The sequence below is a fragment of the Corvus kubaryi genome, unplaced genomic scaffold, assembly GCF_017639235.1.
Source record: "Corvus kubaryi isolate FWS band 111438036 unplaced genomic scaffold, C.kubaryi_AGA036_p1.0 split3-73, whole genome shotgun sequence".
In the NCBI taxonomy this organism is placed as follows: Eukaryota; Metazoa; Chordata; class Aves; order Passeriformes; family Corvidae; genus Corvus; species Corvus kubaryi.
In genome coordinates, this window is record NW_024582091.1 from 9,850,745 (window position 1) to 9,876,295 (window position 25,551).

General features: G+C 37.5%; 1 protein-coding gene across 3 annotated transcripts in view; it reads right to left on the reverse strand.

Annotated features, from left to right (window-relative positions):
- Positions 1 to 25,551, reverse strand: part of COL9A1 (collagen type IX alpha 1 chain) — a 67,578-nt gene that overhangs the window by 13,790 nt on the left and 28,237 nt on the right. Inside the window, exons 14-31 of one of the 3 annotated variants that reach the window (XR_006014097.1) lie at positions 25,376 to 25,429; positions 23,762 to 23,815; positions 22,094 to 22,126; positions 21,943 to 21,999; positions 21,161 to 21,214; positions 19,896 to 19,949; positions 17,736 to 17,789; positions 16,374 to 16,427; positions 15,637 to 15,690; positions 15,401 to 15,454; positions 15,239 to 15,292; positions 14,972 to 15,025; positions 13,827 to 13,871; positions 12,976 to 13,029; positions 12,828 to 12,881; positions 4,300 to 4,353; positions 3,467 to 3,538; positions 2,439 to 2,460 (exon numbers count right to left, since the gene is read on the reverse strand). Coding sequence is in view for 2 of the 3 variants with exons in the window: in XM_042016406.1 (XP_041872340.1) it covers positions 3,467 to 3,538; positions 4,300 to 4,353; positions 12,828 to 12,881; positions 12,976 to 13,029; positions 13,827 to 13,871; positions 14,972 to 15,025; positions 15,239 to 15,292; positions 15,401 to 15,454; positions 15,637 to 15,690; positions 16,374 to 16,427; positions 17,736 to 17,789; positions 19,896 to 19,949; positions 21,161 to 21,214; positions 21,943 to 21,999; positions 22,094 to 22,126; positions 23,762 to 23,815; positions 25,376 to 25,429 (909 nt within the window). In the remaining variant the exon portion in view is untranslated. Of the gene's footprint in view, positions 1 to 2,438; positions 2,461 to 3,466; positions 3,539 to 4,299; positions 4,354 to 12,827; positions 12,882 to 12,975; positions 13,030 to 13,826; positions 13,872 to 14,971; positions 15,026 to 15,238; positions 15,293 to 15,400; positions 15,455 to 15,636; positions 15,691 to 16,373; positions 16,428 to 17,735; positions 17,790 to 19,890; positions 19,950 to 21,160; positions 21,215 to 21,942; positions 22,000 to 22,093; positions 22,127 to 23,761; positions 23,816 to 25,375; positions 25,430 to 25,551 lie in introns of those variants that run through there. The other 2 variants (XM_042016406.1, XM_042016407.1) reach the window with 2 other exon arrangements.

Genomic DNA, 25,551 nt, shown 5'->3' on the forward strand with positions numbered 1-25,551 from the left:
ATTAGATTATGTTTCATCTTAGAATCCTCTAACAAAACGTACCTGTGTGGACGGGCAGGAAATAAGGAGTAATAAATTAATGACCTAATTCATTTCAAACAGATGTAATTTTTCTCTATATCAAAATTATTAAATTTGTAGAACAGTTTATCATTTAGGACAATCTTTTTGTATTTGTATTCTGTTGGAAAACCAGTCACACCATCCTTTTAATATTCTTTGCAGTCTGCACATGTTCAAAGATATGCATTCCAAAAGAACTATAACTGTGCATGATATTTTTTTTCTGTAAAACAGACAGACATGCAGCAGTTTCTCTCTCATTTCAGAGATCCATTTAATTCACATAAGATACAGACACATAGACTGGTGTGAGTTTTATGAAATTAATGAATTCTGACATGTTCTCATGTTCTTGAAGATGAAGAGCTAATAATAAATTATCCACAAAGATAAGCAGTATAAATCACAGAACTGTTTAACATTCCAACTTTGTCAACACTTAAACTATTTTGTTTGAAGTGTTCTCAACATTGTGCCTTGTTAAGGTTTCCCAGTTACACAAAAAAGATATTGGTTTCCAACCTAACATTGTTTTGGGGATTCTTTCTGCCCCCTTAATCTTGTTTAGAGCAATAAAACTGCCAATAGAGAAGGCTGACATAGAAGAATCGATTGCTTTTTGTGAGCCTTGGCCTGCAGTGTTTGCATTAGCAAATACAAAAATCGTAACTGAAACGATCTGAATACACATTGACTCCAAAAATTTCAACGGAGGCACTAAGGCAAGATGTCAAACTATGAAAATACTCACTTTTCTTGACCTACTGCCTATCTATTTGCAAAAATGCTTCTCAAATCATACCCAAGAATTATTTGCAAAACTGCCTGTCAGCATCATCCAAAACTGTACCAGGGGCTACTTTAACCACTTAGCAGCATAAAGGATTGTGTTGCTGTGCCAGGGTCTGGCACTTGCCTTGGTGCTGTTTAACTTACTAAAATAGACAGAACCCAAGTGTATGAAACCAGTCCAAACTACATGAATCAGAAACACTCTAAGTGGTGAATGCTGGGGTTTGGGCATTATCCGTGTTGCGTGGGCATAACCACCCCGTAAGATTCACTGAAGCGTAAGCCATTGCTCTTACATTGCTTTGTCCTGCTCTCTCTGCTAGACTATGTCAAGGTGTGTGCCTGATGCACACAGCTCCTTGCCCAGACTAGTGGCAGTCTGGTTCAGGCTCCAAAGGAGGCAGAGGCCTAGGCTGTGACCTCCTCTTCCAACCTGAAAACCCACACAGGGACAGGGTGACGTGGTGAGGATTGGTCCATGTGGGCTTGGAAACAGGAACACTTATCCTGCAATTAACACATTATGTTATGCTTGTAACATTCAATCGTTATTATACCCATAGAATTTTGACACCTCTCACTTTTACATATTACTTCAATAAAAACACTTCTGCTGGTATCTTTGGTGGTGATTCATTCTTTAAGTGGTCATCACCTGCATGTTGACAAGATGCCAACAGATAGTACACAATATTTATCAGCTTTGGGATCAAGAATAACTACTGATATATCAAATTCATGAATTCTACTGGCTTCTGGCTGCTATTTTCATCAACTCTTATCATGCAGATATAGCTACACAACAGAACTTTATAGGATCCCTGTGTACAAAATCATGAAGTTTTGAAACCAGAAATGGAAAAAAAGTTACTTCAGCCTAGAACTTACTCCTAGAAGGGGTTGTCCCAAAGACTAGGGTTAACAGGCTACAGAGACACCTATTTCCAACCTGACAAAACCAGGCCGTGCAAAACCAATACACTGTAAGACTGATGCAGTTGCAAAAGCTGAAGGGAAGAGGAAGGATAGAGCGGCACAATGCTCTCCAGGCTTGTGACTTGGAAGACATACTGCAGGTCAGCGCTGCTGGCAAGGCTGCAGCCATGCTAAGGCTGCCCCAGAAAATTCACTCCAACCTCTATGCAACTGGAAAAAATAATATAAATCAAGGATACAAGTGGAGAGCTAAAAAGCAATCACAGGATGACATAGTTCCTAGCATAGCTCTTTGGACTTTAAGGTTATTTGCACAGAGCAATAAACTGACCTCAGGTTTTCAAAAAAGGTCCAGGCACAAGTTACTGTCATCTGCCACTTAGATAATCAGAAACCTCCTGGATGTAGCCTGACTCTCTCTAGGTCCATTTACAGCATCTACATTCTACTTTTCATTCTACAGACCATTTAGATGACAAATAAGGAAAATCAGGGACCCTTGGAAGGAGGTTGTCAGCACTGCAACACATGTTAGGTATTTTCCTTCACATTTGCTTCCTCAGTATCTTCAATCTCCCTCTTGAGGAGTCTAAAGTATGAATCATTACCAGCCTAATAAAAAGAGACTGCTTTATGTCAATACTTACATTTGACTAGAAACATGTGTTCCTGATCTCAGCATTAAAAGAAAACCAAACAAACATGAAAAAATACCTCAGCAACATCAAAGACATAAAGCTTGCTTTTAAGTACCTGAATAGCCTTTTTTTTAAAAAGCTGCCAAAAACAACAGCAAGCCCTATCCAGGCCTCCTATGTTGTACACTGGGAGCATACCAAGGGCAGGATTCCTCTGTTCAGCTAAGACATTCTACATCAGATATACCCATACCTGACTAACAGTCCAACAGTTCCCTGGTTGTCAGCAGGATGTAAGGGGCACTCCACAAGTGTAATTCATTTAATACTGAAGTGCCTCAAGTAAGAGAGATGAAACACAGTAGAGAACTTAATATTTTTATAACAAGTATGTCAGAAGTTTGGCAAGTGCATTCCATCCTTTGCAGCCTCCTATAGCCAAGAAACATCTCTGGCTTTATGTACTGTCTTCACTGACATTTATTGAGCAAAGCAAGGTATCTTCTGCAGTTATGTGAGGCCCCCAGGGCCCAATCCTTCCCTGTCAACAAAATACTAGAAGTACTTCTATCCTGTAATTCTGCATGTATGCATAGGTGTCACAATAGCTGCATTAGCGTGTGCATTTCCATAGCAGGTCCTAAGACATGTAACAGGCATCACTTCTACTGTAGATGAGCGTGGAAGTTACAAAGCTGTATAGTGACCAGAGACCCTGACTGACCATTTCAGATCTGGCTGTGTCAATGATTTGCAGTATGATTGAGGTCTTCAAATGATTCAAACTTAAAAAAACAAAAGAGTGTTTACACCAGTAATCTTATTTCAGTCCCTTAAGTGACACTGTCAAGACTTTTCCTGTCCACCCTTATGAGCTACAAGTGGTTAATGGGCACATAGAGCACCACTTTCAAGCAGTTAAAATATCTACATACAAAACAGACATTAATTCACGGAAAAAGCGAAAACAGTGCTCAACTTATTGTGTTTACTCCTGACATCAAACTGCAGTCTGCATGTATGAGTGCATTTCTTACCCGGTCACCTTTACCACCAGGAAGGCCTGGAGGACCAGGCAGTCCAGGAAGTCCAATATTACCCTGGGGACCCTGTGAAAATAAATCATGGATGTAAACTTAGCCAACCAGGTTTAGAATGAACAACTAAGGGTCATACCCTGAAGCAGATGGGGCAGAACCTTATTCCCAGAACAGACTTAACTTGATAAAAGAGGATTATCTGATGCAAATAGGGCTGATCCAAACTACAGCACTTTAAACAGAATCTTATTATGAATTTATTGCTGACAATCACAACAGAAATAACTTACAGGGTTTTCTACCCTCCAGTCCCTCAACGACAGTCTGGTTCTCTTAAAAATACTTCCCAAGATCTTGCACTCTGCGATTTGCACATTCCTCTGGAACAGTAGGTTCTTTCAGCCAAGACCTCCCCAGCTATGCTTCTGACCGATACTGTGTAAATACTGCTGGAGCTCTGGTAAAAGATGGCATTCATAACGTGCTCCATTCATTAGTTTCACGTAGCTGTTAGCAGAAAGCCAGTCTCTCACTGCTCCTGCTCCCAGGTACACGCAGCCCACACAGGAGTGTGCAACTCAGCTTTGCACATCATAGGATTTATGGGTTTACTGAGTAGAAGAAAAAGTCACACACATCTCCATGTAATTTAAAACAGCATTTTCTAATATTAGCACAGTCACAGAGGACTGAAAAAGAAACTGAACGACCACTCATTTAAATGTTATTTTCAGTTCCCTGCACGGATAAGTGAGTAAGTGTAGTTCCAAATGATACTAAAGCTCCTTGAAAGTAAACATGAGCACAGAATATGGACATAAACTGCTTACCAATTTCCCTGGTAAACCTGGAGGACCTGCAGGACCTGTCTCCCCTCTGCTACCCTGGAAGCAGAAATAGAAGGACAACATTATTTCCTGAAATACATCCTGTGATCTGGGAATAAAGTATGATTTTTTTTTTCCTTAATATTAAGTGATTTACACTACTTAGCAGTTGGGTTTAATTGAAACTTCTTTTCCATAGTGCAAAAATACCATATGCATTAAAACCAGTGAAACTTTCTGAGTAAACATTTTTAGTTAACAATTGCATATAATCTTTATTTAGCATTAAATTATTCAAGTAACTCATTTTGCTGAGTGATTAAGCACAATGAAGTTCCCTTCATGAGATCACACCTTAGAGTTACTTATCACAAACACATTCACTTCACTATGACAACTCTGGCACTCACACTTAACTTTAGGCTTTTGATTAGTTTCATCACCTGAACTCCTGTAATATTTAAAGCACCTGATCCCAAATGGACAAAGCTGAAAAGTGAATGCAGAAGTAATGCTTAATAAACTCATTCAGGTTTTAAAAAAGTCTAGACTGTTATAGGGAAGTGTAACTTTTAAAAATTCCCATTTATAATAGTGATAAGCATAAATATGCGCTTTACTGCATCTTTATGTCTTCACTCGGGACATGTTTATCCATCCAGATCATTGTATTCACATCAGTGTTACAACTCCATTTCTTAATGCAGCCATTTGTATCCATAGCGGGGGTAAAGCTGACATTGAGCCAAACTTGCAAAGATTTTTGAACTAAAGTACCTTTCTCAAAAGATTTTGTCTTTTATGATTGAACTTTTCAGAACAGCTCAATAAGTTTTATAGCTTCACTCTCACATGTACAGACATATCCCTCGACAGATAAATTCAAACAGTGTCCCAACACAAGCCTAGGTCTCACTCGAGGAACTCCTCTTGATTTCACTGTGTGAATATGTAAGGACTATTTGCAATAAAAGAAAGATATAACATTTAAGATCATAAAATGTCAAGAATTGATGTTATTAGTTATGCAAGTTGATAAACTATCATACAATAACATAGAATATTTTAGATAAAAGCAGATCTTAGCATTCTAGTGCTGTGTGCACTGGATAATTTTAAATATAGGATTTTTTTCATAAGAACAATATTGTGAAACGTTCTGGCATACCAAATAAAAGGAGATGGCAGACATGGCCTTTTACACTAGGTCGTAAATCCAATGACAACTTCTCACACAAGCTTAGGAAAGCTAACTCTACAATCCAAGAAATAATTAGGTATCCTGGAGAGATCACAGAACCAAACATAAACAGACTTTTCCGTTCATTTCCTTCAAAATATCCTGTGGTGTTAAAATACCTATTACTTTAAAGCACTTTGCATAATTTCTAGAAGCTTTTTTATGCTGAAAAAAAAAAAGAAAGAAAGAAAGGAAAAATGCCCCCCAACTCACCTTCATTTTACAACCCAGAAAATGCATTAAACTTATATTTAATCACAAAAATCTGAACTCCATCACCTGGAATACTACTACATTTCTGATTCAGGAAAGACGAAGCCTAAATTATGATCAGCATTAGAAACTTGTCTTCTTGTATCATTGCCATAGCAGTCATTGCTGCATGAGATCAAACAAAAGCAGTATAACCTTCAGAGAGTTAAAATCATATAATAAACCTCTTAAGCACACCAAAATTTCTACTGGTTATACAAAATCCAAGAAAAATCTTCAATTTTATTTCAAATGCAGAAAACATCTTTCGTCAAATGCACACCACAAGCACTTTGTCAAACACAATGCTTTTCTAAGGGGCTAAAAAAGGAGGTTAGTATACGGACGACTGGAATACAAACGCATAGTGTTTCCTGTAAACGTTGGCATTTATGCCTGTAAGGACAGATTACTTCAAACGATGGGCCACCACTGCAAGATCTGCAGAGGTGTTTTAGCACGTAAGAGAAGAACTGGAACCCAAAGAATGAGGAATCCTGTTGGGCCCTGGTATAACTAGAAAGACTGCAATGCTTCCTCCAAGTTACATCTGACTGAAATGGCCTTAGGATAGGTTTTACAGTAAACTGGTTACTCATGCTTCTCTTCATAGTAAATGAAGAAAAAAGGCATTTTGAAACATCCTCATGTAAATATTTAAAATTCAACACAAGTCATTAGAAAAACCTAGAAGCACATACGTTTTCCCCACATCTTATAGGAGGGCTTTTGTAATAACTGGTTCAGAGGTTGACATCTTTACTTGGTCAGATGAAATGTTCCTCTGTGCTGTAAGTCACTACAGGCAGTAATCAGAGCAGAAGGCAGCTTGGCCGTGTCCTCAGCCTACCTTTCTTATACAGCAGCCCTCTGTATAACAGTGAATCGCTTCAGGCCACCTACAAACAAACAGGCATGCTGCACTGGTTTTAACAAAAAGACAACCAGAATTTGTATAGTTTTATATACTTTTGACACCCTTCAAAATCCATACTTTTCCTAGAGGTGAAAGGCTTAAGGAAGGAAAGTAGCCACTACAGTTCAGAGTGAGCTGGGACAGACAGGCTTGCGCCCATGCTGGGGAACATCCCATGCCTCAAGGAAAAGGCACATGCAGAACGGTAAGTTTGAATTGGTAGCACAGCAGTGCAAGTCTGAACACCACCAGGAGGCAGCCCTTCCACAGCTCCTGTGCTAGACTGTGGTTACAACAAAAATCTACCTTCCCTTTTCAAGGCATGATTGTTGGACTCTCAATACATTTAAATGAAGGTTTAATGTCTGTCTCACAGTTCTGTTAGATCTATATTCAGCCTTTGAATGTAACACATAAGAGAACCTTACAGGATTTACAGCAGACCTTCCTTTAGCTTTTCTGGGATCATTTTCACCCTCACTGAAATTTTGAAGACTTGATGCTTTTGCAGAATTCTCACAAAGAGTTACAGAATGCATTTGCATGCTAAGACAGTTTCACTGGGTTATTGATTTCCTGTTCATCAATTGAGTGGAACAATAATAAGAATGAGAATACACCCCAGGTAATTTGCATCTCACTTAGTTGCCCAGATAATTGAAACACTAATTAGAATCACTCGAGAGGTAATCCACAGCGTATATTGTAATAACTCTTTTCTACTTAAAAAATTTGTTTTAATAAAATATGTCATAGCACTGCCATAGAGAATTAAATCTGTGCAGAATAAAGAAGAATAAACAAAGTACATTTTGGCTTTTTAAAAACTTCATATTCAAAGTCTTTTGCAAAATGTAACCCATTTATCAATTATATACTTGTGAGACTTAAACTTACCAAATTTTTGTGATGCAAAATCTCAGAGGAAATATTCATTTAAGTTTAAGGATTTATCCACAGAAGCATCAACAGGACTCTTTGACCCTCAATACAGTACTGAAAAGCATCCAAGAATGTAAACTAATATTTGATAGAAGAGTAAATATACAAGTAACTTTCTCTGAGATTTTAAATGTACCTTTGCAACTTTGCCAGAGTAATAATTTAATTGTACTGCTCAGGATAATGGTAAGAGGTAGATGTAGCATGAAATCTTCCCTCCTCTTAATGATGCCATGCTTTGGGCACAAGCAGCAGCTCACTAGCTGTCATTCTCTTCAAAAGTGATACTGTGGCCAAGTCTAGAGGACAGAGACCTTTCATTCTGACTGTGTCTACAGCGTTAGCTGAAGTCTAGGACAGCTTTGGTACACGAGCTCCATAACAAATCCATTTTTTACCCAGGTTACTGTCTACACTGCTTAGGAGAAGACAACATTGTGATATCTGCTGACATCCAGAGGTCTACCATGCCCAAAAGTAAAAGAAAGTTGTTGTTGGAGGTGAAGGGGTAAAAAAAGAGGTATCAGACAAGAATCTGGCCATGTCATTTAAGCGGACAGGACTGAATACTAGGAGAAGTGAAGAGGCTTGGAGCTTATCAAGTTTGCCTGGGATATGCAGTCTGCAAGCGTGAGAGGAAAAGTGCTACCCTGTACAAACCATGCTGAGGAATTGGGCAGGGTCAAAAAGTTTTGTGACCTTCATCTAGAGGCTTAGGTTTACTGGATGAAAAGTACCTGGCAAGATGGAAATGTACTTTGTCCTTTTGACTCTGCTATAAACTCTGTAGTGCTAACTAACCCCTTTAGCTGTACCTTAAATGTAAACTATGACACCACTTGTGGAACATGTCTGACATTATGTATAAGAAACATGTCCACTAATTCCTAAACATATCATATAAACTGAGACAAGGACATTCCATCCTACCACACTACCATTACCAACTACAGAAAGTGACCCATTATTTATTGCAGTAATGTAAAAAGAATATGATAGAAAAGCTACATTTTAGTTATAGTGTTAGGGTAACCAAAGTTACGTTTCAGCATAGGCAGGACAAAAACATCTTTAAAGACCAGAAAATTATTTACCTGAAAGTAATTTAAGATGCCGAAAACAGCATTCTCCTCTAACTTTGGGCTGTGTGACATCTGAGTACTAAATCCAAGGTACTGTCCAGGTTTCCCCTTTACAGTGAGACAAAGGCACTTCCAGAGAGGAAGTCAGCCCAACAGACCAGCTCACCTCAGAAGCCTCTCAGAGGGTCTATGGTATCAAATCTTAGGCAGCCAGACATTTAGACTCTCTTGCTAATGTTGGGAAAACATGTATTACTTCCTAATTACAAAACAACACATACAAATGCTGGCCTGCATATACATCAAGTTTGCTTAATTTGATAGTATGGAGCTTTAAGTGATTACTTCAATATTACAAGCTCTCTGCAAAACCATAGGGTGCAATGCAGGCTCTCCAAATGTTAGCAATCTACAGGTTAAACAGCTGAAGAAAAGCAAGGGATGAAAAAGCAGAGGCAGGGGTCAGTATTTTTGCAGACACTAAATTAGATTACTAAATCTCAGGAAATATGAAAGAAAATGGTTAAGCAGCTTAGGGAGCATGACTAAATTCCACTCATTAGGAATGACATTTCCATATTTGAGAATTCCTTCCTTTGGGCCACCTGCCATGATGACTGACTTAGAAAGGTTTAAATCACAAATGAGTTTGGTCATTACTTGGATCAGTTAGACTAATGTGAAGCAAACATAAGGTTAACCAACGAAACAATTAGAGTGGGGTGGAGAATATGTTTCATTTAGAAATGAAAGGCAAAATTTCCAAGTTGGTCCAGTTGTTTTTCTGGTTTAATGAACACATGAATAGTAAAAGTTGTTTTATTCCCCTACACACTCACATGCCAGTGGAAGTTTTTTAAGGAAAAACAATAACAGACTAAAATGACACTTTTTAAAGCCAGTGTCTCCTAGGGATATTTGCCAGAGGTGAGGAAAAAAAGTCTCCTAATGCACGAGTTTGCCATGAGTTTTTAATTAGAGCTAGCAGTCTTGTTTTCAAATATTTAGTACCTTCCCTGTGAAACTGTAAATGTTTAGAGACTCACAAAAGGCCAAAATTTGAATCTGCTGTTTAGCAACAATATCTTTCCAACTATATTCCAATAGTTGTTTAACAATAAAAATACACTGAAATAACATGCTTTATGCCAGAGGACTCTACAAGTTATTTGGCAAACAGTACAGAAGTAGTATTTGTCTCACAGAGCCACTGATGATAGTGCTCCCTTGTGTAACTTTTAAAAAAACTACACACTAGTTGAAGTGAAAAATTTCTCTCAAAAAATGTCTTTTGCAAGTAGATAAAGCTGAAAAGCCATGTGGTTTTTAAATATAACACAAATGTAGGCATGTTGGTTTTCCCTAATGAAATACCAGCCTGCTGGCTAAATTAGCAGAGCCAGCCTTGTTATACCCCAACAAACCTTCACTAGATTTCCTTTCCTCTGGAGTTCTGGCCCTCCTGGAGTTACCAGCCATGCTGTCTTACCCAGTCACAACATAAAGAACAGGTAAATGAAATAGGGAAGTGAGGAGGATCTCACGTGGCTATTGCTGTGCAACCAATACATTAAGGGACTGAAATTCCCCTTATCCCGCAAAATATCAAGGTTTTTTCTTTCTCCAAGGAATAAGCCCAACCCCTCTTGACTTCTACCTGAGTCTTCTGCAGCAAGAATGAAATGGAAAAAAGGGGTAAAGGGGAAAGGAAAGAACTGAAGTGAGTACTAAAGTGGGTAATTCAAAATAAGAAGAAATAGGCCAAGAAAAATACCTGAATAGTAACCATAAATTCCTCAGGCTTTGAAAGTGTTTGGTTTTGTAACTTTGGTCAAAAACAAGCAAGTATTAAAGCTGTGAGAAAATTTCAAAAGAGTAAAGGAAAAAAAAAAAAAAAGAAAAATTCTCTTTAGAACGATTATAATTGAATTATAGCTGCTTTTCTCAACTTATTGCCAAATTGTCTAGTTTTAGAAGTTTGACAATCATGGCACACAGAATTATTTAACCAGCAGATTACTTTTTTTTCCTAGGGCAGAATTCAAAAAGCTGAAGTTCAAATGTATCTGCTACATGTACATGCTGCACAAGAAAGAGAAAACACTCTTTATTCTCCCCTGGAAATAAATATCGACTTAGCTTAGACCAAAGGTCTCTGAAGCTCAGTAGTTCAACCCCGTGTCCTTCCTACACAGAAAAACCCTCATCACCCCCATTTTTGGTGTAGAAGTAAAGTGTTCCTCAAAAAAAAAAAAGAGAGTTATTCCAGTCGTATGCTGCCTGTAGTCTCAAGATGATGGGAGCCAACATAGTTATTATCCAAGGCTCTTTAGAGCTTTAAGGGAGCTACAGATGAGAAGTAGATTACTGCTTGCTCTACCACATACAAACTTACTTTATAATCAATAATTCGCTTCCTTTCTTCATGACTCATGGACTAAAAGCTTTCTTTTTCTAAACTTTGATTCTAATGTTTACATGTTTTCCAAAATGAGTGCACTTTTTAAACACAGAAAATAAAGGCAAGGAATCCAGGTGCCTTGCTGGTCTCTAGAGTGATAAAAGGAAAAATCACTGTATTTAATCTGCATTAAGTATTTTTGTCCATCTACAGGGTTACTAATAATTAACCTCATGTGTCAACCCCTGTTCTATGGACTGCTGATTTTGTAAATTCATGTTCACATTGAAAGGATTAAAAGAATAGTTCAGCAGATTACAGTGCATTATCAGAGTGGGCAATTACTTTGGTCTGATTCAATTAGAGTTCCTGTTCCTGTCACAAGTATGAGTCCAAGAACAGGGCTGAAAACTTTTTCTAGTGTACCCAACAATTTTAAAGACAAAGAACAAAAATAAATGTTTGCAAGTTGGGTATTTGGGAGGCTGAAGAGAGCTGTAATCCATCCTAGTAAATACTCCCATAATCCCCTTTTTGTATCACCCTTAGGCAGCTGTGGACACAGTAGTCATGCAAAGATTGCCCAAAATAAATGTTATCTGATGAATTAATGTATCTAGCCCATGATAGCACAAACCACAGAAAAAAAACCAGAAGAAAATGGAATCTGTTACTTGGCTGACTGCTGGCATATGTCTAAGCAGCTAATTCACAGAAGATATTCCTGACCCTTACAAGTACATCACAGACAGTAGTTCACTATACCCCATATGAGAATAACCCTACAACTGCATGAGCAAAACTTGTACCACTGTAATACAGCAGAAGCTCAGAAAATTCCAGGAAACTATCCCTAGGGTATCAGTGGCAAGAGGGAAGCCTGAAAAAGCAATTGCTTACAGAGCCTGGAGCCTGGTTAATGTCATCAGAGTGACTATTTGTACATGAAAATTTTCTTCAAATCACTGAGCCTCTCATCCCCCTCCATCCAGAATGATTAACAGCAAAGGGAAATTAAATCAGCCTTATGCAGCTTCAAACCATGTCAGGTCCCCTCTAGAGAGAATCAGAAAGCAGTACCCAACACTCTCCAGTATCCAGCTGTCCTTTGTCTCCAAAACTGAGCCTTTACAGACGCCATTAGTTCACTTTTCTTAGCAGATTTATTTCCTGCAACAATCTACCTGCCCAGCAGCAATTTCTCCAGTCTTCCAAATCTTTCTAGTGTTAAGGAAAATCTCCAGGGAAAGAAATTACAGCATCAGTGTTTCCAGTTAAAGATAAATTCTATTCTTCACACCACTATATCTGCGTTCATAATGCCAGCCAGAGTGTTGCAGTCAAAGAACAGGAGTTTGGTTCCAGCTTTTTGTCACAAACAACACTTATCCCCTCTGTTTTGGCTTTTACTCAGCATATTTAAATGCAAAGACAAGAAGAATATAAGCAAAGGTTAAAAATTTAACTTTCCACCAAAGCCAGAAACAATCATAGGACATTATTGGATATATAATAGGACTGTATTTCTCTATGCGATGATGCACATCCTCTTGGTAAAGAAGATAAAGAACTATTAATTACCTCAAAAATTAGAACTTCTAATAAATAATAACTTTACCTTGTGGCTAGCTTCAGCAACCCTATATTGAGATACTGTAATTTTACATAAGCTCAGTTAGAGATTTCTTCCATACTTACTGGTGGTCCCCGGGGTCCTGTTGGACCTGCTTCTCCCTCTGGGCCCTGTTGACCCTGTTTTGGGGAACAAATTTGAAATGCAACAAATTTGAAAAGTGGTTTTTTTACACATTGTTCTAGATCTTTTGTATAAGATTAATGGTTTTACCTGTTTACCGGGATTTCCCATTAACCCTGGCACCCCAGGAGGACCTCTATTACCCTGTTGGACAGAAGATGAAAAATATTAGCTGAGCCAATGGTTTGCTATTCCATTTTAAAATAAAAAATTAAAACAAGGAAAGCAACAAGGTCTAAAAAAAATCAGCCTGTGTTAATTTTTTAACTTCGGCCTTACTTTTGGTGTTCTTTTAACTTTGACCAAACCCTTCTATCTAATTTTTCAAAAGTCAGATTTCAGTTCCTTTGCTGTTTGTGTGCTGACAAATCCCAAATAGATTTGATTGCTGCTTTCAAATCACAGAAGGCAATATCACTCCATGTAATTTCAGACAAAAATCTTGTCTCAGTCTAGTTTTCTTTTTCAATTACTTACAACTAAACTCAAACATCATTGTCTGAAACATTCCACAGTCTCAATCTTACAACAACTTTTTAAACTAGATTGGAATTGATGCTGCAATTTGGTGCTACCTAAATAGAGGCAATAACCTCTGTGATTGAATCAGCTTAGGGTGGCTAGAAATACTATCTTATTACAAGATCATTCATTTCAAGCAGTAGTGAGGTAGGCACATCACAAGCTTCCTCTAGCAATGATTTCCACAAGTTTAGAAGGAATGGCCTTTTTTAGGTATTATTTAATGCCTAGAATAATGAAAACCATGTCATGTAGCACAAGAATCATGAAAATGCACAGGCCAAAGTTGATAAAAAAAGATACTTAATTCCTAAGGCTTGTCTCTTAACACAAGAGAAAGTACAATTTCATTGAATACTTTAGAACTTGATAAGCACAAATACAGTGGTATAAGAAAGACAATACTCAAGATGTTTTACCTTTGGGCCAGGAATACCTTTCATACCTGGAGAGCCTGGTAAACCCTGAAAGAAAAAAAAATTTACATTTGTTTGTGGTTAAGGGGTTTGGAAATGGTGTTAAAACAACATCCTTCTTGTGCTTGAGTATTTCTAATCCTTTTACTTGATACTGAAGCACTTTCACTCAATAAGGGACCAAGTTTGAATTCTTTCTGTTTACAAAGTAACAGATAAGGAGTATTATTCTTACTTCACAAATTGCAAAAGGAGCATGGATAAGTGAGATGTTGTGACTCTTTCTGTCTTAGACTAGAAAGACATGCTTGTCCCAGTGTGCTGAGACTGGAGGTGCAGATTTTAACAGATGCCATTGGACACTTTTCATTCCCTCCTCACTTCTCTGCAACAGCTCATAGCAAGTATGCTTTTACCAAACTATCTTCAAGCTTGAGTTCATTTAGTATTACAAATTTATTATGTCCAGTTCTGTTTTAAAACATCTCCTTCACTATTCCTCACAGCAATTAGCCCTATAGCAAAGTGTTTTAAAGAGGTTTTATTTAGCCTGTGACAATTGGCACAGCTTCCAAACTCAGTTAATGCACAAGGATTACCTTCTGAAAGGGCCCATAAAGCACTACTGATTCCCTGCAAGTTCACCACAGGGGATACACCAGAGACCTCCAACCCAGCCACAGAAAGAAGCATGAGCGTGACACATTCCAGATGTTCTGAGCCAGCAGAGTATCAAAGGATGATGGTTCATGTAAGGTATGCCAGACTAGCAGCTCAGCTTTTCCTGCTCAGCCTAGGAATAGTTTGGCCCTAGTCAATACAATGAGACCAGCCCTAATTGTGGAGTCACACCATAGTATCCACAGGGTCTCAGATAGGAGAATCACTAGGACAGTCACATCCTGGCCACAAAGGTTTTGTGAGGCCAAGTTCCTCACAATGGCATCATAAGGAGATCTAGGCTTTTGTGCAAAGGTTTTGCATACACACAGCAGAATTTCCCCTTGCATTACACATACTCTGCCCTGGGCCTTTTGCTTAGATTTACACTTGAATTACTCCAATATCAGATTCAAATTAACCTATACACAGCCTTTCTATGATTTGAACTAAGCCTATCATTCAAAGGTAAAATACTTGATACTTACTGGCAATCCTTGGAGCCCTATATCACCTGGAGCTCCAGGTTTTCCTGGTTCACCCTGTAAAACATTTTAAGTTGTAATTTATGCAAATCAAACACGAGGGAATATTTTATTTCTGGAACACAGAGTTGACATACTTTTCGATCTATAGTATAGGAATGTTAATTAAATTACCCTAATAATGTGCATAAAGCCACGAGCAGCAGCCACAAATGAGTGAACAAATCTAGGGCACTACCAAAGTGCAGACATATGCCAACTGTGCCTTACTTTAGCTCCAGGCATTCCAGGGATCCCTTCACGGCCATCAACTCCTGGTAAGCCCTTGAAAAAAGAAAACAGAAATTAATGTAACTTTGAAGAGATTTTGCCCAAGCACTAATATACAAATTAACATCATATGAAGCAAATAAAGAAATTAAATATACATACAGGCTCTCCTTTAGGCCCAGGGAGGCCATTTATTCCTCTTGTACCTTGAGGACCCTAAAAATAATAACAATTTTTAAAAATGCAGCTGAAGACAATGAAATGACAGATTAAAAGAATGTCAATGCATACTCATTCAGATATACATTATTTTGAGAGTACCAGTTATGCACTGTTTATATGCTATTAAGTAACTAATGTTTGCAAGTCAACAGGAGTCAAAATTTGTCTGCGCTCACCCTTTCTCCCTTTGGACCTGTCTCTCCTAGTGGACCTCTCTGTCCTTGATCCCCCTGTCGGAAAAAAAATAAGTTTTAGAAATAAAACCAGAATAAACTTCCTCGTGTTTTTTAGCTAAAGCTCTCAGGAAAATCAACAAGTACAACTCACATTTGGTGAAAGTCTCAAAATCACACTATATTTAAAAATGCAGTTTCTTAAAACTGCAGCTGACAGATATATTTTTAAAAACAGAGCTCAAGCCATCACCTGGGATTTCGGGAGTGTCTAAGCAAAGGATGTTGCACCTGTTTGTTTAACACAGTTACTGGCTATTCCAAGCACAAATTCCAGCTATGGAAGCAGAGAGCAAGGAAGAATTTAAAAAATCAAACTAACAAACCAAAAAAACCCCAAACAAACAAAACACACACACAATAAAAACCTCCAACACAAATTGTACAAATTGCCCTGTACAGGTTTTGTTCCAGTTTGATACCTGAATAATTCCAAGCCACCCTAATGCACAGGAGGACTCAGAAGGAAGAGGTAACCGTAACATACTAAGAAGTTAAAACGGGTTCATCTACTTCAAATTCTTTGGGAACATTAAGACATTACAGACTTGATATCACTGTAATATCATTTATTCACCTGTGGGGAATCAATAGAATTGGATTAATCAGAGGTTTTTTCGATTCACAGCCACGAAGTTTCACTAACTGGGAAGCGTTTGGATAACCTACACTCTACTTACAGGTGCACCAGGAAGACCTTGGGGACCAGGATCACCATCAAGACCACGAGCTCCCTACAAAACAAATAGGTAACACAGGATATTAAAGTGAACTGCTGGAGAACTAACAACTTATGGGTCCTGCTTTGCTAAGAGCTGTAAACTCTCTACAGATGAGGGGGGGGGGGGGTTATAGCTCCAATTAAAAAAAAAAAAGAGATAAAATTTTCTTCATCTATCTTGTTTTTTTTAATGGAGATATAAAACAAATATATCTTAACTACAAAAAAATATTAGTTAAAAAACAACATTCAGTTCATTCTCTAAAAATTCTAGGAAGGAGGTAGACCTTCACATGCTGCTTCAAAAAATCTCTGTGTCTTCTTTAATAATACTATATCCTTCATCGCATAATAGAGTAACATCAAAATATGCAGAGAAATCATCAAGTGCAGTGCAGCTATTTCTATCACATATGTTTCAAGGAAATAATGCAATCACTACCTGGAAATAAATGTAAATGTAGATAAAAAAATTGTTTTAAAAAAGATTTAGAGGGAATATGGAACTCCTTTGTCAAACAGATGTGGTAAATATTTCAAGTAGACAAAACATTACAGAAAATGTAGGCAAATAACTACAAAAAATTAGAACACAAAAAGGCCAGGAAAGTGAAGTAAGATATTAATAACTTAGCAAGCATGTCCGAGAGGTTAGGAAGGATCATTCATTAGAAGATTCATAATCAGGAGAAATTTGATGTTGTCTCCAAAGACATATGATCACAAGATTTATGTGATTTGACTTCTGGAGAAGGAGACAATGGCAGGATTTCTTCATTCTATTCCTTTCAGAAATTTTTACCATATAGATTTAGCAAGATCACAAAACTAGAAATGTAACAGCCAGTTTTGACTGGCAGCAATTTAAGACACAGAGATGTCAAAGACAGAAAGAATGGAAAAAAGAACAAACTCTCAATAAAAACTCCTGACAAAAACTGGGATGATGATGGAAGTAAAAGGCTTTAAGAAGATAAAAATCGCAGGAGGGACTACTTAATAGATTTTAGGTTTAATTAAAATGTGCTATAGTTCATAATTGTTATAACTTGTTATCTTGCTAACTACAGACTTGCATACATGCAAAACTACCATAAATACAAGGACTGGGGAAAAGGAGTGAAGAGTGTCCTTCATCAATTAGAAGGACTGAGCTACCTTTCTTCCTAACAAGAAGTACAGTAGCTGTGGAAATACAGCTGGCAGCAGAGAGAAAATAAAGGGGAAATAAAGAAGAAGTTTAAATAAGCTTTTTAAACATTCAGAGGTGTACATTTTCTTTAATACAGGCCATTTTATAGAAAGAAAGGTTAATACTCACTTTGGTACCTTTAGGTCCCATTATGCCAGTTATACCTCTGATACCTAGAATGCCCTGAAATAGAAAAGTAAATTCAAATTACGCTTAATTCTTCTGATCTGGACTGTCCTAGCTTTCAGACAGAGGACTCAAGGGTTCTACACCCTTTCTTTATGATTATTTTACTATTGTCTTAGTATTAAAGGAGAAATCCAACTACTACTGCATTAGAATTCTTAATTTATATAGTCATTTGATATTTTACTAATTTTAGAACTTTTAAAAAAATAACAAAACTATCAGGCTGTATTATAAAACCACAAATACACCGTAAGGACAAAAAAAACTGCACTGTTTTTCCATCTTGGCTACCACAGAGTTGAAGCATTCTCACCTGCAGCTTGTGTGAAAGGAACATGTGATGGCCAAATTTGCAAAAGTGCTAAGTTGCCTTAAGTGGGGGATTGGATGCAGATAAAATAGGGCAAGGTTTTTGAGAGTGCAAGTGCTAAGCTTTTATGTCCACCACACAAGAGGCTAAACTGAGTAGACACCCTAGCGCAGCAGGATGTATCCTAACTATCATCACAAAGTTAGATGGAATCTTGCACAGAACATCTGAAGCCTTGTCAGCCCAAAAGGTGAGGAAAATCATGATAGTGCAACAATGACTACAGCAGCCCCACATGGGAGATGAACAGAGTTTAATCCTGCTTCTAACACAGTTTAATCTTGCCACTAAGTTGGAAGTAGGCACAGTGTGGTATCCAATACTTTCTATTGAAAACAACACCTCCCCCAGGGGTGGCTATCTTGTGCAAATCTTTTTGTCAATACAATACATTGGTTGGATTGCAGGTGCTGTAGTGGAGACTGGATACTTAACCCCTTTCATTCATTTATGAATGGAACATATAAGATACAACAGAGTCTACAGGCTCTCCATCTGTGCCTCTAAAGCATTGTCTGTTCTTTTTCACATGGGTTATCTATCTGATATCACTTTCTGCATATTATGAAAGCTAAATTTTAATAGAAAAAAAAATTTTTAGAGTTTATTTGTAAGGTGACCAACTGGTGATACAGTGAAATGTTATGAGTAACACATTAAAACAAAAAACAAAACTGAAGAAAAGTCAATCTTTAATGGGCTTTTAATTCTACTGTGTTATTTCACAGTGCCTGAGGAACTTTACCAAAATTAATAAAATGAATTGGTCCCCACAGGCCTTTCAGACAAGAGAAGCTGCCTCTTACACAAGTACTTTGTCTGCACCAGGACCTCAGGGATACTTTTTCAGGATCAAGCATCAGAAGGAATTCACCCTTTCCTTTACTTAGTCTGTTCTTTATCTTTTTCTAGTCATAATCCAGAGCTTTGTGTTGTTTTATGTTCATATTCATAGAAAATTTGGAATTTAGCATTTAGATGTCACGTGTGTTAAGGTAAGCTCCTGTATAATATCACATCGGGACACCAATGGCATTAAATAAATACTTTTACACCTAAGAAAAAAACATGAGATCTCATCAGAAAATAAACCATAGAAATTAAAGGTGTTATGCATGTTTCTCCTACTTAGAATGACCCCTTTATTCTGTTCCTTAGCCCTTTTCAGCCACGGTAACCATAAGAGCTCCTCACAGGGAGCAAGCTGAGGAGGCATGTGTCAGAAGTAAGTGCAGTAAATCAGAACAAGAAAATAACTAGGTATGATTGAGGGATACTTCTTCTGTAAGACAAAAGGAAAAAAACTTCAGGAAAAACCCCGTATTCTTCAGTGGTTGCCAGTTCATCCTCAAATCGTAGCTAAATCTGAATTTCACAGTTGACTCTGTTTCAAACAAACAGGTCCTTTTCAAGGATGAAGTCAGAGTCATAAAAATTATGAAAAGGAAGGCCAAGAAAAAAATAACCCAACTGTTTTCACAATATAAGCACAACACAAAATTCAGGACATGAAAGAGTTTTTAAAGTTAGCCTTTCCATAGAACTATGTGGAGCTTTGTGCAAAGCAATAATGGGAGGGACTTAAATAATTCTACTTTCATTCATAGACAATATGGCAGAATAAAGAGAAAGGTGCATGGAAGTTTTATAGTATCTTTTTCCTTACAATAATAAAAAAAGATATGTCATTGTGAAGCAAATGAGTAACACTTTAAAAGGAAATACTTTACTGGAGGGCCTTGAGCTCCCACTTCACCACTGGGTCCTTGGTCCCCTTCTTCACCCTGGGAAAGCAAAAGGAATACACCTGTAGCCAATCTGTACCATGCATATTGCTCTGTATGAGGTGCCTTTACTATTTAATGTTTTCTGTCATCATGTCATGCTTGAAAGAAATCCAGATGAGGTCACACCACTTCCCCAGACAGATATTCGTTCACACTGCATTCAATTATTAGTCAAAAGGGTAATTTCAAAGAAACCTCAGTATAAAGAATAATGATATTTTACTCTTAATCTGTCATTCCATTTTTTCTTGACATCAATCTCTTCAGGATTTTGTCAGGAACTGTAGTGATAGGACAAGGAATAAAGGGTACAAACTGCAAGAGGGGAAATTAAGTTAGCTATTAGGAAGAAATTCTTAATTGTGAGGGTAGTGAGACACGGTAACAGATTGCCCAGGGCAGTTGTGGATGCCCCAACCCTGGCAGTGTTCAAGGTCAGCCTGGATTAGGCCTTAAGCAACCTGGTCTAGTGGAGGTGTCCCTTCCCATGGCAGAGGGATTGGGATTAGATGATCTTTAAAGTCTATTCCAACCTCTCAACATTCTATGATTTCTTGTTCTTCCAGACTAAAAGTGCAAAAAGTTTTCTCTAACGTTTTTTCCTGCAACATTGAAGCATGGACCAAGGCAGTGCAAATCTGAAATTTTCTTGCAAATATTTCAATATTAACGAGGTTATATAACAAGGGTAATTCAAATGAAACACCTTAAGAGAGTTAACATTTCAGTTTTCAAAGTGAATCAGACTTGGCCTCTGCTTATGAACTTATACCGTGTCCTTTCCCTCTCAAATGTCCCTTTTCCCTCTCATTCTTCATGTAACTACTCATCTGTGCTGCAGAACAGCTAACTTGGTAAATTCAAGGAATTATTCCTCATTTAAATGTTTGAAAGTTTTTCAGTTAATAAACTTAGCTTTAATTTTTCCTGTAAGTTCTATAATAATTAAATTGAACAATCAAAATAAAAAGCAAGAGGAGTATGACTTGTGCATCATAATAATTACATAGTACAGGTGAATAAAGAATAGAGATGTGCCTTTGTTTACTGTGGAGCAGTATGATATGTAGTACTATAACATGTACATACTTCATGTATTCTGTTAAAACAATTAATACTTAAAATATAATACTGTTTTTGAAGGCAAGGCTACACTATTATTAATTTGCTAAAAACAACAGCAGTTTTATCCTCTTTTTTAATGTTACCTTATAACCTTGTTTTCCTGGTTCACCAGACTCTCCTTTTGAACCTTTTTGCCCCTAAATTTAAAAAGAAAAACCAAAATAAATAAATAAATAAATAAATAGAGACTATTCAGAATTAAAATACAGTTTTCCAAAACAGACATGGACTGCTGAGAGCTGTCTTGCTGGTCCCTCCCAACTCCTATTCACTACTGCTTCCTCACCTGTCTAGGAAACACTACATATCAAGTACCATGCTCAAAATATCTGCTTCTGGATCTAACAAGGCTGCATTTCTAGGCAGGTCAGTATTTCTTCTTATGTTATCCCATAAAAATTTCCTCAGGCCAACAGTATTTCTAGAAACCAGCAAAGAATATATTTAAAAAATCTTAGCTAAAATGAGACTTCAAAATATGTTAATTTCAATTTAGTATGTTACATGTCTCCCAGGAAGAGAAAAAGTAATCAAAAAGATTAAAGAATCTGGGGGAATATTTAGAGTTTCTGGAGTCAGACCACAAATGACCCAGGAAGTGAATGAAGCAATCTTTCACATACTGTAATCTTCTCAGGACCACACATAAATTTTACCGTGAAGATTAGAGGAGTAGCAAGAGATTTCAACAACAAGAAATTATCTTGGCAGTCAACAGTTGAATAACCATAAGCAACCGCACTGATGCAATCTTTTTTGAAATTAAGGATGAAAAGCCCTTTTTCTAGTCAGTAATTAACTACCCTCCCCCGTGCCTTGAGACAGCATTTCTGGAAGGAATGCTGGAACAAACAAGTTCTCTTACCTTCATACCCATTAAGCCAGCATGTCCTGGACGGCCAGGTGGACAAGCACTGGGACACTGGAAAAGCATTCACATAGTTATTACCATATAGGCTGAATAAGATTGCCTGAGATTACTTAAAAAGAAACAAAAACAAGGACAATAATCTTACCAACAGGTCACCATCTTGCAGGCCGATAGTTCCCTAAATTAAATTAAATTAATCAAAGTCAGCAATAGAGCAATAACCAGACATGACTCGTTAGGCGATACAGTCATTAGACAAAACTACTATCTAAACCCGGAATCAGAAATATAATCAACCAAAGGATCTCTCACATGAAGAGCACTTAAACCATAGGATTTTGCTGTAGGACTGCAGGTCCTGTCCTCTAACTTAAATCAGCTTTTCAAAAAACCCCAAAATATTTCTCTTGCTTTTTAAACTACCTCAAATATATCTTCTGGTAAATATAGAACAAATATGTTCAAACCCCATTAATTTCCTACAGAGCCCAAGACAATTTCTATAATGAGAATAACTTAGTGCCATTCAGCAAAATGTTCAGGTCTTTACAGAGAAAATTGTTTTTACAGAGAAAGCAGTCTTCTCAAAAGTATTGGTAGATGACAGTTGCAATAAACTAGACATCAGTGTACAATGAGATGGACACAGTGGGGGGAAGGCCCTCTCCCATATTAAATCAAATACTTGATGGAAGCTAACAAGAGGCTTATGAGGCACAACAGGGAGAAAGATTATTTCACAGCAGCAGCTGGGTTCTCTGAAGCCCTGTGGGAGGAAGCACACTGTTTCAGAGGAAAGCACAGGAGAGTTTAAGGAATGAGCTCCTTAAAGAATGGTCTCCTTATATACAGAAGGATTTTTTAAAAGCCAGGAGTATTTGGGTCCATAATGTCATCAACTGGAGTGGGACTGTGGCACTTTAGAAACCTAAAAAGGACAAAACTTTAAGGAATAGAAGCACTACATGCCATTACTGAGAACTCATTTCCACTTGTTTCCAAACTACTCTTCTCCAATTTACCGTTCATGTTTTTTAAAATGCCTCTGCCAATTCTCTGGCGACTTCCATGAAAACAAGAAACATGGCATAAATAAAGCGTAGGTATTTAGGGTCTGTCCCTAAAGAGTGGGGAGGAGGAGATTCCCAGCAGAAGAACAGTACAGATTTTAAAAAGACATTAGCATGGCATCTTTCCCAGCAGTTTGCATTTCCCTGCACTCAGACTGAGATGTGTCTGCCAAACTCTCCATTTTATCTCTCTGGGCAGGTAAATTGCCACAAGACAAAGGCATAACACACATTCCTCCTCCCAAGAGGTTAAGAAAAGGTAGACATTCTCCTGGAGAGGCAAAGCACTGCTATAAATCTTTCTTCTATTCCTTGCATGTAGCAGATTCGATTGAAGAAAGACATTAGAACTCAACCCACCTGGAAGCACATATTTCTGTCTCATGAGACAAATATTAATTTTTTCTTCTCCTAACAGAGAAAAGCCTGCCTCTACTGAAGTAACACCAGTGAAGCCCAACAAAGACTACATTTACAGTATTATGATTCACAGGGAAATTTAAAACCTGTGTTATTTGCAGTTTACAGAAATGGGAAGGCACCATGAGAGAAGTTAGACGGTTTGCATTTCAAACTATCTTTTTAAAACCATAAAGAGCAGAAAATTGCTTTCTAAATGGAAGATCAAAATCCTTCTGAAATCCCAAGGTCAGCATTCAGCTGTAGAGCTTGGGGAGAACCTTTGTTCAAGCAGCAACAACACAAAATTCAGATGTAAGCACATATTAAACATAATCACTTACTGGAGGACCTGGAGGTCCTGGTAGCCCTGGTGGCCCTCTTTTTCCTGGATCTCCCTTAAAAAGGGTAAAATAATTTAGTTGACTGATAGTAATAATGACAACCAGTAGGCACATATTCAGACCACACAACAACAGTGAGAAATTAAGAGGCTGCAGAAGGACAGACTAGGTAGGCATTTCAAACATCAACACACAACACGGCCCCCATAACAGAACGGGAAAACCATTTTTTTTAGTAGAACAGCAGCCATGTTGTGAAATAGGAGCTACAAGAAAACCAAAACATTTTCACCTGCTTTAGAAAGCTGAAACACCTGACCACAGGATCATCTATGCACTCCTCCTCTATAACTGCTATTAAGTTATGAATGGAAAGAATACTAGTAAATGGCAAAAGTGCCCAAAGTGGAGAGAGGGGGAAATCCATTTTTTCAGAGCACAAGAAGAATTTACCAAGTTAGAATTTTTCCCAGTTTTGTGAAATTTTGATGCTGAGTGCTCCCATAGGTTATGTGGAACCTCTGCAAATTATTTTTTCTGAATGTTTTTAATTAAAATAGATCTAGTAATTGGGCAGAGACCACTTTTGAACTTAATATTGTCATTTCAATAGTATTTTTTACATTTTATTAAGTCATAAATGCAGTTAAGAAGATGAATATAGAAAAATTATTCATTAATTCTCAAAATGCATGAGCTATAGAGCCATTCCTTTCCATGCAATGCATAATTACATTGTGGGACTCATTATTACAATGTGTTATGGAGGCTTGGGATATAAACAGATTCAGAGACCAACTGCATTAATGGTTCACATGCAGCTTTAGAAAAGGCATCATGGATGCAATTTCTGATTCAGGCAGTCTCTGAACTATCAACTAACTGCCAGAATTTGTGACAGTACGACAGAAAAATGCCATTTTACAAATAGCCCGTACACTTCCCTAGGTATCCATTTTTGCCCCTCCTACAAACAAGACAGTGAGGTAGATGGCTCATCTTCTGAAACAAATTGGCAATTTTTAATATTCTTTTAAAATTAATTTATATAATTGCATTAAAAAGTAGGTTTTATTAAACAAAAGTTTAATGCTTTTTCAGATTTCAAGTAGAAAAATACCAGTTGGTATCTACTTCCATTTCAGTAAAGTGTGGTGTCAAAATAAGACAGTGTGGTGAAACTGAGTGCACAGTTCTGCAGTAAGGTCAATAGATGGAGCCACATTTAAAATGAGACCAAGAAGAAGTACTGAATTGCCATGTTCACTGATATGTAAATAAAAATCAGTAGTTTGAGTAGTTAAGGTTTACATTTCCTATATTTCTGGCAGGGCTGCTTTTTGATTTCAGCTTTCCTTGAATAAGAAGAGTATGGGACACTCCACGAAACATTTAATTCTAATCTGACAGGTGGCCCTGAGTTTGTGCTATTCATTGTTTTTATTTCTGATGAGCTTCAAACATAATCCTTCTTCTATCAGTGATCACTGCTCAGGAAAAAACCATTTGAAAATGCTGTGATAGCCCAAATAGTATTTAGATAACCACTTTTTCTTTAAGTACCTTCTAGCAGTTGAATAAACCTACATCTTCAGCAAACACAGTAGTACTTACAGGTGGACCAGCACGACCTACTTCCCCGGGAAGTCCTGCTGCACCTGCTGGACCCTACAACAGCCAAGGTAAATAGTATTTTTATGCCATGTAATACCTATGTAACAAACATCCAAGGATTGAGAACATGTAAATTCTCACAAACAAAAAGCTATGCCTTCAGACACCAATATTCT